Genomic DNA, 17316 nt, shown 5'->3' on the forward strand with positions numbered 1-17316 from the left:
CCAGCCCTCTCCGCATGCACCTCCGCACCTTTGTATTTACTTCAGCACCGCACCTCCTCTGAGTCTCGGTATGCTTTTCTCTTTCCTTCTAGTTGTAGAAATTCCACTCAGCCAGCCTTCCTGTGGTTCTGGATGATGTCCGTTATGTCTTTTAGTTGTATTTTTGAAGTGGTTGTGCGAGGCAGCAATCTCCGGTGTTTACCTATGCCGCCATCTTGGTTTCTCCTACCTTGGTTTCTTGAGGTTTCAGTCTGAGTTAGCACAAATGAATGTTTTGTTAAAATTCTGGCTCTTGTTTCTGTGCTAGAGATAAGAATAGGAAACCTTTTAAAAACATTGGTATTAACTAGAGTTCATATTTTATTCATATTTCCTTAGTGTTTACCTAATCTCTTTTCTTTTTGAGCATTCCAACCAGGATACCAGCTTATATTTAGTTATGTTTCCTTCAGCTTCTCTGCTTGAGAATTTCTCACACTTTGTTTTTCATGACTTCAGTAGTTTTGAGGAGTAATGGTCAGGTATTTTTGTAGAATCTTCCTCATTTGCGATTTGTCTGATTTTTTTCTTATCATTAGACTGGGTTTATGTTTTTTTGTTTGTTAGAAAAGACCACAGAAGTAAAGTGCAATTCTCATCATATCATATCAAGGATAAACACTGTCACCATGACTGACCACACTACATGTTAGCTTTGATCTCCTGGCTAATGTAGTATTTGTCAGGTTTCTCCACTATAAAGTTACTTAAAACAAAAACCCGAACTCCCTTTCCATGCTCTTTGAAAGGAACTCATTTTTCACTCCCAGTTCACACTTCATGGTGGGAGTTCAGCTCCATCTCGAGAGTAGAATAAGCGTAAGTTATTTGGAATTCTTCTGCACATGGGATTTGCCTACTATCTGCCCTTTTAAGTAATATCAATATGGACTCATGAACCTGTTATACTTTGGATTGTAATACAGTAACACTTTATTTTGTTGTTCTGATTATTCCAGCTTTTAAAATCTTGTCTTTTTAAAGCTATACATTTCCTTCCTCCCTGCTTTTTTTCTTCCTTCCTCCTTCCTCCTTTCTCTCCCCTTCCCACTTTTGGCCTTCTACTTGTTGAAGAAACTGGATCAATTGTCCTACAGGATATGCCACCTTTTGGATTTAACAGGGCCATCTCCGTCTCCATCTCCTTCAGGCGTAATTACAGTACATTGTTGTACTTGTTCCTCACTGCCCCCTCCTCCTTTTCTTACATATTGTAGTAACAGCTCGAAGCTTGAGTTGATTTAGGTTTAATTGGGTGGAAGAATACTTCATAGGTAATGCTGTTGCAGTGTATCCCATTAGCACATCTGGTTGTCCTCTTCGTGATGCCAAGGTTAATCAGCAGTGTCATTCTGTCTCATCTGTTTTATGAAGTCCAATCAACCTTCCCACTAATAGTTTTAGCAGCCCTTGACCATCATTACCTGCATCTATTTCTTCATTAATGTAATGAAAATAATAGTTTTGAATTTTATCACTTTTTGCAATTATTAATTTCAAATTATTTCCCACTCATCAGGAATTTAGTTACTTGTTCACATAAAGGATAGAGAATATGCTTGATTCTTTCCCTATTTTATGAAAAAAATAAAAATGAGTTGGTTCCTAGCACCTTTCAAAGATGACCAATGAGGTATGTGTGTATAACTATCAATATAAACTTAAATTTTCTTTTTTTTTTAATATATTTTATTGATTCTTTACAGAGAGGAAGGGAGAGAGATAGAGAGTTAGAAACATTGATGAGAGAGAAACATCAATCAGCTGCCTCCTGCACATCTCCACTGGGGATGTGCCTGCAACCAAGGTACATGCCCTTGACCGGAATCGAACCTGGGACCTTTCAGTCCGCAGGCCGACGCTCTATCCACTGAGCCAAACCGGTTTTGGCTAAACTTAAATTTTCAAAAATACTTTATGTACTTCAAATCATTGCAGTTATCCTTATTGTTGCTCAATATCTTTGGCAAGTGGCAGCCCTGTTGGATTGCCTCCTGAATTCTTTTGACTCAATTCCAGTAGTCTTGGAGGTCTTCCTTGCTTTCTGGCACAAGAAGCTCCGTACTCATTTTATACATGTCCTGCTCCAAACTTGGGATCAACTATTTCCCCCTTGACTTCAGGTTCCTTCTAGTCAGAAATAGTACTGGTATTAAGAGACCATAATTTAGGCACTAGGGTCGCTCAGTTACTAGACATTTCTGTGGACTTAGGGAAATATATATATTTTAGAAAGACACATGAATGTTCATTCTGATATTTCCAATGCAAATGCAAGATCAAGGGGTATTCACTTCTTTGATTTTACATATGCATCTCTTTTTATTTACATTAAAAATCACAGTTTCCAGTAACAGCAAAACTATTTATCTGCTTTAGTCTTAATATATAATTTATTTATAAAGTTTATTGATTTTAGAGAGAGGAAGGGAGAGAGAAACCTCAATTTGTTGTTCCACTTATTTATGTATTCACTGGTTACTTCTTGTATGTGCCCTGACTGGGGATTGAACCTGTAACCTTAGTCTATCTGGACGATGCTCTAACCAACTGAGCTACCCAGCCAGGGCTATGTAATTTCAAAGTAAGATAATGTAGGGTCTCAAAATTTTACGTCATGTATTTTTTTCAAAGTAAAAATACCAATATTATAACAAACAATAAAAGCTATTGAATTCAGTTTAAAATTTCAGCTCTCTCTGCTTCCTGCCGCTGCGTCGGCAAGATGGGGGAGCCGAGCTAGCTCGAATAAAGACTCATGCTTTTGCATCGGAAAAAAAAAAATAAATAAAAATAAAATTTCATTGCTGCTCTTTTTCTGTTAGAATCTATATATCACTGGAAACATCATCTAAAACTGCTGTTTTAACGTCACCTGAAATACTTCTTATTGGAAACAATTGTGCCACCAACTTGATACATAATTAGAGTCATTTATTTAAGTTTGTTTTGAATTTTTAGGGATTTCTTTTTCTCATTTTAAAAAAATTATCACGTTTCCACAGTGAAAAGTATGAAACAGGAGCATTTGAGATCTTGCTTCCCGGCAATTGTTTTGGTTCAAATAAACTCATAAAAATGCAAAAGGAAAAAGTATGAAACAGGGTACATTTAGAGATGTCTGGCTTCCATACTTCTCCTTTCTACCTTATTGTCTCTTGGTGTGAATTATTTAAAAGCAAGTTGCAGCCATGATTGGTTTTTCTCAGTGGATAGAGTGTCAGCTTGAGGACTGAAGGGTTCCAGGTTCAATTCTGGTCAAGGGCAAAAGCCTGGATTTCGGGCTCCATCCCCAGTGGGGGGCGTGCAGGAGGCAGCCAATTAATGATTCTCTCTCATCATTGATATTTCTCTCTCTCTCTCCCTCTCCCTTCCTCCTGAAATCAATAAAAAATATTTTTTAAAAATAAAGTTGCTGCCCTGACCAGTTTGGCTCAGTGGATAGAGCGTCGGCCTGCGGACTGAAGGGTCCCGGGTTCGATTCTGGTCAAGGGCAGGTACCTTGGTTGTGGGCACATCCCCAGTGAGGGGTGTGCAGGAGGCAGCTGATTGATGTTTCTCTCTCATTGATGTTTCTAACTCTCTATCCCTCTCCCTTCCTCTCTGTAAAAAAATCAATAAAATATATTAAAAAAAAATAAAGTTGCAGATATTACCCTTAATACCTCAACACATACCCTGTAAGAACATTCTCCCATAAAACCACAATACCATTAGCCCACCAAAGAATTTTTTAAAAAAATCCTAACCCGAGGATATGTTCCTATTGAAAAAGAGAAACTAGGGCATGAGAGAGAAACATCAACTGGTTGCCTCCCATACATGTCCCAACTGGGGATGGAACCCGCAACCTAGCCAAGTGCTCTGATCAGGGAAATGAACCCACAACCTTTTGGTGTATGGAATGATGCTCCAACCAACTGAGCTACCTGGCCAGGGCCCACCAAATGAATTTAACCAAGATACAATATTCTCCAATATACAAATTTCTCCAGTTGTCCCAAAAATGTACTTCAAAAGGTTTGTTTTTTTTTTAAATCCTCACCTGAATCTTCTTTTCCCATTATTTTTAGAGACAGTGGAAGGGAGGGGAAGAGACAGAAACATCAATTGGTTGCCTCCCGGCACAAGGCCCTGGTGCCAGGGATTGAGCCTACAACTGAGGTACATGCTCTTGACCATATTCGAACCCAGGACCCTTCAGTCCGCAGGCTGACGCTCTATCCACTGAGCCAAACCAGCTAGGGCTCACAACGTTTTTAAAAATGCATGATTCAATCAAGATCCCACATTGCATTTGGCTGTCAATGGGGATAGGCTGAACCAGTCCCCACCCTAACCCATTGACCTTCTGAAGAATACTGTCTAGTTGTTTTGTACAAGGTCCTACAACTTGTATTTCACCCAGGATAGGTTCCTAACAGTGGGATTGTTTGGGCAAAAGGATAAACGCATATGTAGTTTTGCTGCAGATTTCCTCATAGGTGATGTTCCATGTTGTATGTCTGCGGATGTATTGGAGTGCTGTTTTCCCATAGTCTTGTGAACAGAGTGAAATGCCAGAATTTTGGTTTGCCTTTTTCCCAGTCTGATAGATCGGAAATGTATCAAAATGTGGCTTCAATTTGCTTTTATGATTGAGTTTGAGCATATTTTCTGAAATAGTACATTCATATATTTTGCCCATTTTCCCGTGGATTGGATTTTTTCTTTCCAGCTTTAATATTACATTCACGTGTGCACATACACCCCTCTAGGGCATAAATTGCAAAATTTGTTCCTAGTTTGTCATTTCTTTTACTTCGGTCATTTTTTATTTTGCCATGCAAAAATTTGTTTTGGTCAATATTTTTCTTTACTGCATCTGGATTTGGAATCATTTCAGAAAGTTTGCCCAATGAAAGCTAAAGTAAAACAGTTAGAAGATAAGATGTGGAGAAAAATTAAGCAGAGAGTGGGGAAGGATCCCAGGATCAGTAGGAAGGTGGGGTTTGGGAGCTCAGATAAAGGGAGGAGGGGGCACATAGGAAAGCAAATGTATAAAGATTGGGGAAGAGTAGCCAGAGATAGAATTGAGAGTGAGGGTACTCTGGAGGCCAAGAGAGGAATTGTGAGAAGGGAGGTGGGAAGCCAGGTTCAAGGTCACAAAGATGTCAAATCTGCCTAATTTATAAACTTCCTGCAACCCCAATAAACCTCCCATTTGTGTTTGTATTTCTTCTGGAGCCAAGCAAATTGGGTCTAAAGTTCATTTTATTGGGAGAAAAAATTAGCAAGAGACAGGAAAACCTTGAAAAATAAGATGATAGCCGAAACCGGTTTGGCTCAGTGGATAGAGCGTCGGCCTGCGGACTGAAGGGTCCCAGGTTCGATTCCGGTCAAGGGCATGTACCTTGGTTGCGGGCACATCCCCAGTAGGAGATGTGCAGGAGGCAGCTGATCGATGTTTCTCTCTCATCGATGTTTCTAACTCTCTATCTCTCTCCCTTCCTCTCTGTAAAAAAATCAATAAAATATATTTAAAAAAAAAAAAAGAAAAATAAGATGATAACTAGCCATTCCAGATACTAAAAGGTATTTACAAGGCTTGTATAAATAAACACCATAGAATGGCGTACACGTCAGACAATGGGCTTGGAGAGAACCCAGATACAGCTCAATCACTCATGGACATTTAGTGTATGAAAAGGTGGCATAACAAGTCACCTAAAGTTTTACTTTATAAAGTTTAGGTGGGTAATTTTACTTTATAAATTCAACTCACAGTGAAATGCAGAGACCTAAAAATGTACAGCTTGATGAGTTCTGACAAATTTATACACCTATGTAACCCTACCACTCTCATCATATACAACTGATCCTTATACAATACAGGTTTGAACTGTGGGGATTTGTTTCAATAAATGTATTTTCCTTACCATTTTCTTTTTTCTGGCATACTCTGTTAGAATATAGTATATAATACATAAAACATACAAAATACTAATTGACTCTAAGGCTTCTAGTCAAGAGCAGGCTGTTAGTTTTTGGGGAATCCAAAGTAAGTTATATGTGGGGTTGGCACCACTAATCCCAGCATTGTTCAAGGGTTCATTGTAATACATTTCTAACTCTAGAAGGCTTCCTTCTCTTTCTTTGTTGATCCATGCTGAATTTTTTTTGGTTAATCCTCACCAGAGGATATTTTTTCCATTGATTTTTAGAGTGGAAAACCTGAAGGGAGGAGCAGCGAGATGAGAAACATGTTGATTGGTTGTCTCCAGCACATGCCCCCATGGGACGCCCCCAGGGTTACCAGAACTGCGGGTACTGAGAGGTCCAGTACTTGGGCCAGCGCTACCGGGACACAGCCGACTCTGCCCCCTACAAGTGGTTTGGGGATTCTTTCCGTGCCCTCCTAGGGCCATGGCCCGAAGACCATATCCTCATGTTAAGCTGCAGGAACAGTGTCCTGAGTTACAAGCTATATATACCTTGGGAGCTACCCTGATGGGACCAGTGTGGACTACTCATTAGTAGTGGTGGCTGCCATGCTGGCTCGTGATGCCCATGTGCCCAAGCTGTGCTGGCAGACCTCGGATGTGCGGGCAGTGGGCTTTCCCAATGGTTTCTTCGATGTGGTGGTTGGGAAGGGCAAGCTGGATGCCCTGTTGGTTGGAGAATGGGATCCCTGGACCGTGTCCTCTGGAGGGGTCCACACTGTGGACCAAGTGCTGGTCCCTGGGGTCTAGTTCATCTCACTGACCTCTGCTGCCCCCCACTTTCAGACTAGACTCTATGCCAGTGATGGCGAACCTATGACACACGTGTCAGAGGTGACACACGAACTCATTTTTTTGGTTGATTTTTCTTTGTTAAATGGCATTTAAATATATAAAATAAATATCAAAAATATAAGTCTTTGTTTTACTATGGTTGCAAATATCAAAAAATTTCTATATGTGACACGGCACCAGAGTTAAGTTAGGGTTTTGCAAAATGCTGACACGCCGAGCTCAAAAGGTTCGCCATCACGGTGCTGTCCTCTCCTCTTGTTTTACTATGGTTGCAGATATCAAAAAATTTCTATATGTGACACGGCTCCAGAGTTAAGTTAGGGTTTTTCAAAATGCTGACACACCGGGCTCAAAAGGTTCACCATCATTGCTCTATGCCCAAGTCTGTTATGGCTGGTCCCTGAGGCATGCAACTTATGGCAGCATTTTCCGCTTCCATCTCTACCTCATGCACAAGGGCAAGGAGCTGAGTGTGGCCTAACTGGTCCTTGGGACCCAGATCCTCTCACCTGTTCCTTCCCCCCGTTCCCCAGACCTCCCACCTTACTCTGCTTTCTCCAGGACTCAGATCATCAGGACTTCCTTAGTGCCATTCAGCTGAGGCCAGAAGCATGACCCCGAGCCCTCCCTTTCTGCCCTGGACTCCTCAAGTTGTTGTAATTCCTGACTCAGGGTTTAATGTTGGGTCCAAGGTGCTCACATCCCAGGGGCCTGATGCTTTAGAGCTGATGGAAGCAACTCTACATGAAAAAATATAGCCCAGGCTAAATTACGCCCCCCTCCCCAGTAAAAACCCCCCTGCAACCCAGGTATGTACCCTTGTCTGGAGAATCAAACCCACAGTCCTTCAGTGCACGGGACAACACTCTAACCACTGACCACACGGGCCAGGGCCTATTTTAATAAGTGCTATTGGAATATATATAAAGATAAAAATGGATCCATTTGCATAAATTCCAAATGGCTCAGAGACTTCAATGTAAAAAAAGAAACTATATAAAAACTAGAAGGCAATTTCATCTCTTAAATCCCCCTACCCCACCCTAAACTGCACTTTCTCTTTGGCTGTCACGCTAGCACATTTGGACTCAGGGCCTTTGCATGCCTCTCACATTTACTGAGGGTGACCTTTGCTGTGTAGCCCTCTCTTTAAAATTTCACCTCCTACAGCCTGTTTTATTTTTCTCCATGGCCATTATCTTCCAACATACTAGATATTTGGCTTATCTTGTCAGTGGTCAGCTTTCTTATCCTAGAATGTCAATTTCCTGAAAGCAGGGACTTTTAGTGTTTAGAGCAGGTGCTCAGTTATGCTTTGCTGAAGGTGAAGAGAAGAGTTTCAGTGGGACCTGGGGTGGGGTCTAGAGCACCCCATTCTCTTGGCTTTGGTGGGATGCAGCAGAACAGCCTGTGAGGGGAAGGGCAGGTGTGGGTGGAGACAATGGGCGACACACCCAGGTGATGCTTTCTTTAATACTGAGGAAGGTGAGATGTTGGGGTGAACAAACATGAGGCTCTTGACTCCTGTTTGTGTCCTCTTCATCTGCACAGCTGCTGCAGGATGCCTTGGGCCTGGGCCCAGCGTAACCGCCACTGGGGCAGGGACAGGCCTTGGCAGAGCTCCCCCGAGAGGGTGACTTGGCCTGGCTGATCCCACCTGGGGAAGAGAATGGTGTCAGAGGAAGGCCTGAGCCTTCAGACCCTCACTGGCTTCCCATCATGGCCTGCTTGTCACCAGTCTCCTCCTCCTTCCCCTCCCCGTCTTTTCCCCCAGCCCTGAGTTGGCATGTTCCACCCAGCTCAGCCCTACCCCCCATCACCAGTCCTCCACAATCCCCTCTCACCAGTCCCCCACAATCCCCTGCAGCTTGGGGATTCGCTCCAGGGCTTGTTCCAGCAGGTTCTCCAGCTGCTTCAGAGCCTGCCCCAGATTCTCTTTCTGCTCCTTTTCCTGGGATGCATGGATCTGCAGCAACTCTGCAGGTTAGAAGCCCAGGAGGTAGCATTGAGTCCTCTAGTTCCCTGGTGCCTTGCAGTCAATGGGACACCAAGTAAATCTCCAGTCACCTAGTCTTGACCTCAACATCTCTCCCAAACCTCTCCCTCCTCCCAAGTCCTCATGTCAGGGGCAAGCCCACTATCTCCTCCTCCCCCACTTCATCCCGGATGCCTCCCGCCCGGACAGACCATCAATCTCCATGACCTACTCTTCAGCTTCCTCCCCCTTTCCTACTCATGCCCCATCCCCAGCCTCCCTCTTAGGCTCCAGGCCTCAGTGATCTTCCTGAAGCCTAAACCTGATCCGTTCTCTTTCTTGCTTAGAACCCTCCAAGGCTTCCCAGTGCCCCCAAGCCAGAGTCCAAGCTCCTCAGCATAGTACTTGAGGGCTTGCATTATATGGCTGCTGCTGCTCACTATTCCTGAGCAAAACCTCACCTACCTCCCAGGGACCACTTGAGACACTATTTTTCCTCCTGGTAGTCCTTCCCAGCATTCCTCATCCTAAGGTTTCCCCCTCAGACTGCTGCAGCCCTTCACTCTACCAGTGTTTTCCCTGGGACTGTGATTAGGTCTACTCCCCCTCCACAGCTCCAAAACAGGCTCATATCAGACCTGCAGTGTGATCAGACTCATTGGGCCTGAATCCTGACTCCAATCTTGCCTTGTGACACTGGGCATGACCCTTACACTTTCTTTAGCCATTCTATGGTCAGTTGTCATTATCTGAGCCACAGGCTAATGGGGTTGGGGCAGATTGGAGCATTCTGGAGATGGGATCCAGAGCTTGCTGACAGGTTGAAGGTGGGTGGGTGGGGTTAGGGGCTTGGGAGGAATTAAGGATGACTCCTGGGTTTCTGGCTTAGGCACCTGGATGAGGAGGGTAGGATCATTTATTGAGGGAAGAAAATCAGGCTGAAGAAAAATAAAACTGCTTTTGTAGCAGAGGGAACTAAGCCCCATTTAGACATGTTAAAGTTCACAATGGCCATGAGGTGGGATGCAGCTGTGCTGGCTCTTGGGCTGCTCCTGCACACCGCTCCGTGCCCCTTGGAGAGGGGAAGGCAGAGAGCCTGAAACTCAAAGGCTTGAAAACAGTTTCTTCCTACTTTGTTGATGGTACCCTGATTCATTTCTCATCAATTCACCTCTTCTATCCATTCACCCTTTGATTCTTTGCTCTTTGATTCTACCACCAGGACACCCCTGGGGCTGGACTACTCTTGCCTCTCTCCCCATTGAGCTCTTGGGGCCAGCACCTGGTAGGTACCCACTGAGTACCTGCTGAGTGAATCCAGAACAACTTTTCTTAGAAATTTCCATTTCCTCATTTGTAAACGGAATCTTAAACGCTTTCTGTCCCTCATGGTAAGCACTGGAAGAGACTGCGCATGAGCAGACAAAATGACTGTAATCTCATACCTGACTATGTCTTCCCAGCAACTCTGTAAGATAGGCTTACTCCACTGAGGAGGAAACTGAGGCATAGGGAGATTACACAACAAGAGGTAGTCCTGAGAAGAGAATCCAGATAGTTTAACTCTACATCCCAACTTTACTTGGCAATTAGATAGGCAGTCACCTAGTGGTTAGGAGCACAGACCCATCGGAAGTCCGAACGCCTGAGTTAAATCTTAGCTCTGCCGTCTGGGCATCTACGCAGGTCTCTGCATACAAGTCCCTCCTCTGTAAAAGGGAGAATGGCAGCACTAACTCCCTGGGGCTGCTGTGCAGATGAAACTAGTGAACATGCTTAAAGCACTCAGAGCTCAGAAGGCTGTGTCAGCAATGGGTTGTTTGTGATTGGTTCTAGAGGTTGATGGTCCTGGGAATGGGCAAGGATGCTAGATATAGAAGCGGGGCAGGCCTACCCTGGGTGGATGGCCCTGGCGGTAGGCTGTTCTTCATATGGAGCAGATCCCAGCACCGGAGACTACATTGGTCCTGGAAGAACAGAAGGTCCTGGCGAAGCGAGGCAGCCTTTGGGAGGAGCAGCTCTGGAGCCTAGAGGAAGGGGGAAAGGACAATTATCTCGGGTGGGGGTAGGGATGGAAAGACAGGTCCTAGGGCAGTGATGGCGAACCTTTTGAGTTCGGCGTGTCAGCATTTTGAAAAACCCTAACTTAACTCTGGTGCCGTGTCACATATAGACATTTTTTGATATCTGCAACCATAGTAAAACAAAGACTTATATTTTTGATATTTATTTTATATATTTAAATGCCATTTAACAAAGAAAAATCAACCAAAAAAATGAGTTCGTGTGTCACCTCTGACATGCGTGTCATAGGTTCGCCATCACTGTCCTAGGGCATAGAGCACTCACCTTCCCCGTGGGTAGCCCCAGAATGTGGCTAAGCACTATAAGGCTGGAGCCCCTTGAGGACGCAGGATGTAGCTGGTGGATGGACGGCAAGACTGTAGGCAGGGGCTGCAATCTGGGGGGAAAGTCCAGTTTAGGTGGGGCACTGAGAGGAAGGCTTGGGTTGCAGAGGCTCTGGGGGCTGAGGGATAATTTTGGGAGGTCCAGGAACTTGGATGTGGGTCTTGGGACTAGAATTCCAGAGTGGGGCTGAGGACCAGAGCGAGGTCTGGTAGCCTGGGAACACTGGGGTCTGGAATTTTTTTTTGGAGTAGGCGGATTATTTTTTTGGAGTGGGACAGTCAGCTAAGGGAGGGGATACAGAGGATGGCCCTCGCCTCACCCTCCAGGGCTGTGCCGCAGCAGGGTGCCCAGCAGAAGGTGGGGCAGATGTTGGGCCGCCTCCTCCAGACAGCGAAGCAGTTCCTGGCTCTGTGGTGCCACTGCCTCAGATGTGGGGACCACCTTTCGCTGAATCAGAGCAAGCACCTGTGGGGAAGGAAAGGGATGGGCGGGGAAACCTGAGATCACCCAGCCCCATCCCCTAGGAGACCTGGCCCTGCCCAGACCTCATTCCAAATCCCAACTCACCTCCCCAGGGCTCCGACACAGGTGCGTCTTGCTGGCTGAGTTGCTCTTGATGAGTAATCGGACCTGTTCCTGTGTCTCCCCCTGGACAACCAGGAGGCCACCAAGACGGGCTGCTTTTCCTTCCCAACTCCCAGCCTCCAGCCCTGCCCTCCCCTTTCCACAGGTTCTGCTTCCTCTTGGAAGACTCATCCTGGGCCTCTTCCCCCACCAGGAGGCCCAGTTCTGGATCATAAGGCTCCCAGCCTCTGACCCTCCACCGGGCCCTGCCATTTTCCCGGAATCCTGCTTCTCACCACCAGCTGGCGCCAGTGCAGGATCCGTTGCTGTTTGGCCTGTAGCTCCTGCAGCAGAAGCTGCTGCCGTCCAACTGCCTCCTCCAACTCCTGGCTATGGGCACACAGGGCCTTGAGCTCTGCCCACAGGCCATAACCCCGGAGTCCCAGCACCAATGCCTTCCTGGAGAACAAGCAGAAGAGAACAATGGAGAGGAAGGTGACTAAGACTCACAGTAGAGGAGGGGATGCCCAAGGAGCCACAAACGCAAGGAGAGCAGGGAGGCAGGGACAAAAGCCACAGGGGCAGAAAAAGTCCAATATTCTGAGACCCCAGGGAGAGAGACAGCCTAGCGGTCTCTGCCCTGGGAGCTCCCTCACCTCTCATTGGCTCCCAGGGCACACCTCTCCACCTCCTCCAACAGGCTCTGGAGGCGCTGGGTCAGGATGTGATGCTCCTTCAGGAGGGGGCCCCGCTGGGTGACCAGCACACTCACAGTTTGCCAGCCTTCCTGGGGCAGGGGGACAGAATCAGGGAGGGCATCACCCCTGGTGGTGAGGGGATTGAGTGGGCTTTGGGATGGGGAAGAGAAAAGAGTCTGCAAGGGTGCCTGGGGGTCACCTGGATGAGATGCATCACGGACGGCAGGGCCTGGCTGGAGTCTGACTGGTCTGGGACCTGGGACCTGGTGATGGGGTGAAACTGGTGAGGGAGGAGCCCCGTCTCCTTGCTTGGCCTCTTGAGGGTAGCCAGTGTCCACCCCACCTGGGTTTGGTCCCTGGATTTCAGTTCTGCTCCTATCAGCAGACCACTGTGCCTGGTCTTGGCCCTGTCCCAGCTCACGCAGCCACCTGCCCTGCCTGACTATGGAAGTACTCTACTACACACCTGGCCATCTTCGTATCTTGGAGTCTGTCCTGACTGCACAGGGACCGAATCTCTGCTTCCCGTTCTGTAGCCAGGTGTTCCAAGGCAGCCAAGACGTGGCTGGGAGGGTGGTTTGTCAGCAGTGTCTGGTGTGGGGAGGGGTGAAGTCAGGGCAGGGCTGTGAGCTGGGACCACGAGGGGACTGGGCAAGGATGAACATTTAGGTCCTGGCACCCTGAGGTTTGATAATGGGACCGTGGGTATGGTCTTTCCTGAAAGCCCCCCTCACCTCCACTGAGCTAAGCCATTGCTGGTAGGAAGTTCCAAAGTGGTCATCTTGAGGGGTTCTGTGGGGTTGGGGGAGGGGACAGCAAATGTTACAAGACATATCAATTCTTCCTCTAATGATCACCACCACCCCATAAAGTGGGATCTGTCCCTGTGCCCAGATTACAGACGAGGAAACCAAATTCATCCATGCTTATTAGACTTGATTTCCCCTCTTATACCAACTTGCTGACCATGGGCCCTTTCACATGTGCTGCTTGCTTGGAACACCCTCTCAACCTTTTACCTTTACTAAGCCTCCTCACCAGAGACCCATCCTCCCTGCTTCCTTAGCTGGGTAGGGTGTCTCTTCTCAGTACCCAGAGCCTCCTAGACTTCCCTATCCCCCAACAGTCCTAACTGCCTGGGTTGTTACTGTCTGTGATGGGTCTGTCTCCACCTCTTCCCGTCTGGGAGCCCTGTCAGGGCAGGCCCTGGGGCTGACACAGCCCAGACACTCAGTGTCTGATGAATTAACAGGCAAGTAACTCCTTCCAAAGCCCAGGTTTTGTAGGGTTTCTGGGGGCTCAGTGACACTCACGGGATGCTGCCTCCTTTGGCCTGAGGAATCAGAAGGTTCTGTAGAAACTGGGTTCGGAGGATGCAGGCTCTTCGGACATCACCCTGGGAACAAGAGGATGGGACATAAAGGGGACCCAGGGGCCCACCTGATCCCAGACTCCCTCATCTCCCCCCGCATGGCCCAGGACTCTTACCAGGACCACAGGCTCCAGGCCTAGGGCTGCCGATGTCAAGGGGCCAAAGGTTATATCCATTTTAGCCTTCCTAGAAAGAATGCAATTGGGGCTGGGTCCCTGGTAGGAGGAAGCTGGGAGAACAGATGTTTGTGTCCCCTCCTGCTGCCAGCAAAGCTAGTCACAGGGATCCTTGCGTCTGAATCTCAGGGGCCATCTCCAAAATTAGGCCACTGTCATCTCCTGGCTGGTTGACATTAGCCTCCTCATTGGTCTTCCTTACTTTCGTTCTCTGCAGTCTGTTCTCCACCCAGCAGTTAAATGATCCTGTTAAAACCTCAGAAAGATCATGTCACTATTCTGCTCAAAACCCTTGTATACAATATATGTCCTCATCACCATTAGAATCACAATGGTTGCCCTAACCGGTTTGGCTCAGTGGATAGAGCGTCGGTCTGCGGACTGAAGGATCCCAGGTTCGATTCCGGTCAAGGGCATGTACCTTGGTTGCGGGCACATCCCCAGTAGGGGGTGTGCAAGAGGCAGCTGATTGATGTTTTTCTCTCATCAATGTTTCTAACTCTCTATCCCTCTCCCTTCCTCTCTGTAAAAGATCAATAAAATATATTTTAAAAAAGAAAGAAAAAAGAATAACAATGGTTAACAGAAACTCTTCTAAGCACTTTGCATGACTTAATTATCATACCTGCCATGTAAAGTAGGTAATATTATTCTTTCTATAGATCTTTGAAACTGAGGCACACACTTTGCCCAAGGTCACACTGTAAGTGGCCAAACCAGGGCATGAATTGCATTCCAGTGACTCCATGGTGCTATGTCCACCTCTCAACCTCACCTTCTCATGCTCTCCCTCTTGCCTGTGAAACTTAGACTGAACTACACTCCTGGCTGTTCTTCCCATGTGCCAAGCTCAGGGCTTCTGCTCTTGCTGTCCCTCTTCATGGAAATTCCTTCCCCAACTCAAATGTTACCTCCTCAGAGAGGCCTTCTCTGACCCATCCTACCTAGAGTAGCATCTTCTTCTCCCCTTATATAATTTTTTCTTCATAGCACTCATCTCTACCTGCAATTACTGGGTTTGTTTGCTTTCTAGTTTACCATCTGTCTCCTCTGCATTAGAGTGTAAGCTCCATGAAGGCAGGGTTGTTCCTTGTTTACTTTTCTTTCCCAGCAGTGGTGTTCTAGATATACAGGTGGCACCATTCTAGGCACAAATACTGGTGGGTGAGATGACAAAACTTCCTGGCCTCATGGACTTTAAATCCTAAAGAGCAGAGCCTAGAATTCTGGAACTCAAGAAGGGGTCAGGGCAGAATACTGGGGTCTCTAAGGAAAATGTCTCTCCACCCAGCCTGGTGTGCACCTGAAGCCCACCTTTCTATGTCCTGCAGGCGCCCGAGCTGATTCTGTAGCCACTGCATGGGATGTTGGAGTCCACGTTGCTGCCTTCTCATGGCCCCAGCTTGGGCCCGAAGGAGGAGAGCATGCCGCTGGGTGTCTTGTATGCTCTGCAATACCTGCTCCATGGCCATGTCTGTGGGAGGAGCAGCGTGGTCATCAGTACCTTCCCAATACCCTTTCTGCTGCCCATCTGTCCAGCCACATGAGTTACCCTGAGCCTCGGTCTCTTGATCCATCAGCTCCAAGCTCTGGTCTAACTCCTGGATCTCTGCCCGCAGGTGGGCAACGGCAGCTTCCAGCTCCGACTTCCGACAGGCCTGTGGGATCAGGTACAGGGTCAGATACATGGCCTAGCCTTGGCTCAGCCTGGCCTGACTGTCCTTTGTGGAGCACGAGTCTCTTCATCTGCCCAGGGGTGTGGCAGATTTTTCCCCCTAGGTAGTTACCGTGTCTGAATCTCTAGGCTCAGAGGAACATTAGAGACCTATCCTGGGCCCTTCCTCTGGAATTATATCACTCTCCCAACCTGTTTCCTGTCTCTGCATTGATGACACATCTCTGTCCCAGTCCTCATCTTCTCATGAGCCCCTCATCTAAGTGTCCCCCCAGATATCACCTGGACCGCTCCCATATACTAAGTCCCACCCTGGCCTCAGTATCTCTCCCAAACTAATGCATTCTCCTATCTTCCCTCACCAGCTGTGATGCCTCATATCTATGTTCTTCCCTTTCCCGTAGCTCATGCCTGCCTCCCCTTGACTGTAAATCCTATGAATGTATGGATCAAGGCTGTTTTGTGACCCAGTATGCCCATTATCACTCAATACAAGGCTGGCCCAGAACAAATGATCCCCTCGTTTGATAAAAGAACATCTTGCAGGACATGCTTCTTACCTCTGAACTGTATTTGTGGCCATACCTGAGGAAATGAGGACGAAGTTAGGGAATGACAGGGACTTCCAGGAGGTGTAAGGCTGTGGGTGGGGACAGGGCTGGATGGGACTGGGGAAAATACGGATAGCTTTGAGGACAAGTTACCAGAGTAGGTTTCCCCGGATCTTCGTGACATTCCTAAGTGGAGAAGCAGGAGGAGGAGAAGTTATTGTGGGACTTGCCTATGTCCCTTCCCCTGCCACAGCCACCCTTATGCAGCCAGGCTCACCTCTGGCTGCGCACATGCTGTAAGACGTAGGCCCAGATGTCAGCCCCCTGGCCCAGACACAGCCTGTGGGGACAGCATGTAAAGGTGCGCCTGGCGCATCAGTGTGGAGGGTCCTAGTTCCCAGGGTGGGGGTGGGGTCTTCACTAGGGAATTCTCACTTCTCCCAGGGAGGGCGGATTCACATTTTGGGATTAAGATATTCCTTCTTGGGTGGGTCACTGAGAGGGTGGGCTTCGCACTGGGTGTGGGGCAGTCTTATTCCCTCCCTGGTGGGGTGCTTCCTTTCTCCTGGGAGAGGGTTCCTTCCAGAGGCGGGAGGCGGATCTCTGTCATCATTGGACGTGGGCTATCATTCCTACAGATTTCGTCTCCAATGGGGTGGTCTTGGCTGACTCGAATGTCCTCCCTGGCTGAGCTGGGTGTGGGTGGTGCAGACAGGCTTCCCGACCCAGGAGTTCCTATTTACACTTAGTGAAGAAAGGCTTCACTAACCCAGGGAGGGACCGCACCAGGGCCAGCGACCTCGGGCGGCTCCCGGGGCGGGGGTGGAGGGTGAGGGTTACCGCCCGGTCGTCCTCACTGAGACCCAGGGCCCTCTTCCTGAACACACTCCTGGGGGGCTGGGGGACGCCCTTCGAGGGGGCGCCTGGCGTGGAGGAGGAGGGCGCGTCTTCCGTAAGACGGGCTCGCACCCCGGAGGCTCTCTCCTGGATGGGTGGCCCTCACTCCCGAGCGGCCCTCACCTGCGCAGCGTCGACTCCGGGGCCCGGGCAGCCTCGGGCGCCTCCATCTCTTCCGTAGCCC

The 17316-nt window shown here is 47.8% G+C and overlaps 2 protein-coding genes, 1 long non-coding RNA gene and 1 pseudogene across 3 annotated transcripts in view; 1 reads left to right on the forward strand and 3 right to left on the reverse strand.

Annotated features, from left to right (window-relative positions):
* Positions 1 to 1033, reverse strand: part of LOC106725436 — a 3142-nt gene extending 2109 nt beyond the window's left edge. The window contains exon 1 of the long non-coding RNA XR_001361320.1: positions 230 to 1033. This is a non-coding gene — a long non-coding RNA (uncharacterized LOC106725436). The remainder of the gene's footprint in view (positions 1 to 229) is intronic.
* Positions 1 to 1205, reverse strand: part of RBM42 (RNA binding motif protein 42) — a 12257-nt gene extending 11052 nt beyond the window's left edge. Inside the window, exon 1 of the mRNA XM_014536565.1 lies at positions 1161 to 1205. Coding sequence (XP_014392051.1) covers positions 1161 to 1180 — 20 coding nt within the window. The 5' untranslated portion in view covers positions 1181 to 1205. The remainder of the gene's footprint in view (positions 1 to 1160) is intronic.
* A 4381-nt stretch (positions 1206 to 5586) lies between these two features.
* On the forward strand, positions 5587 to 7296 carry LOC102248498 (annotated as a pseudogene).
* Positions 7297 to 8268: 972 nt separating this feature from the next.
* On the reverse strand, positions 8269 to 17310 carry HAUS5 (HAUS augmin-like complex, subunit 5). Its single transcript, XM_014536566.1, has 19 exons — positions 17256 to 17310; positions 16513 to 16575; positions 16389 to 16421; positions 16245 to 16269; positions 15562 to 15667; positions 15324 to 15483; positions 13950 to 14019; positions 13775 to 13857; positions 13196 to 13253; positions 12928 to 13052; positions 12661 to 12724; positions 12420 to 12550; positions 12060 to 12222; positions 11767 to 11847; positions 11519 to 11664; positions 11140 to 11251; positions 10685 to 10817; positions 8660 to 8792; positions 8269 to 8472 (listed from the first exon to the last, which is right to left on the reverse strand). Exons 1-19 carry the CDS (start codon positions 17300 to 17302, stop codon positions 8355 to 8357), a joined length of 1851 nt encoding a protein of 616 aa, XP_014392052.1. The 5' UTR covers positions 17303 to 17310; the 3' UTR covers positions 8269 to 8354.
* Positions 17311 to 17316: the final 6 nt, after the last annotated feature.

Source organism: Myotis brandtii, unplaced genomic scaffold (genome assembly GCF_000412655.1).
Source record: "Myotis brandtii unplaced genomic scaffold, ASM41265v1 scaffold165, whole genome shotgun sequence".
NCBI lineage: Eukaryota > Metazoa > Chordata > Mammalia > Chiroptera > Vespertilionidae > Myotis > Myotis brandtii.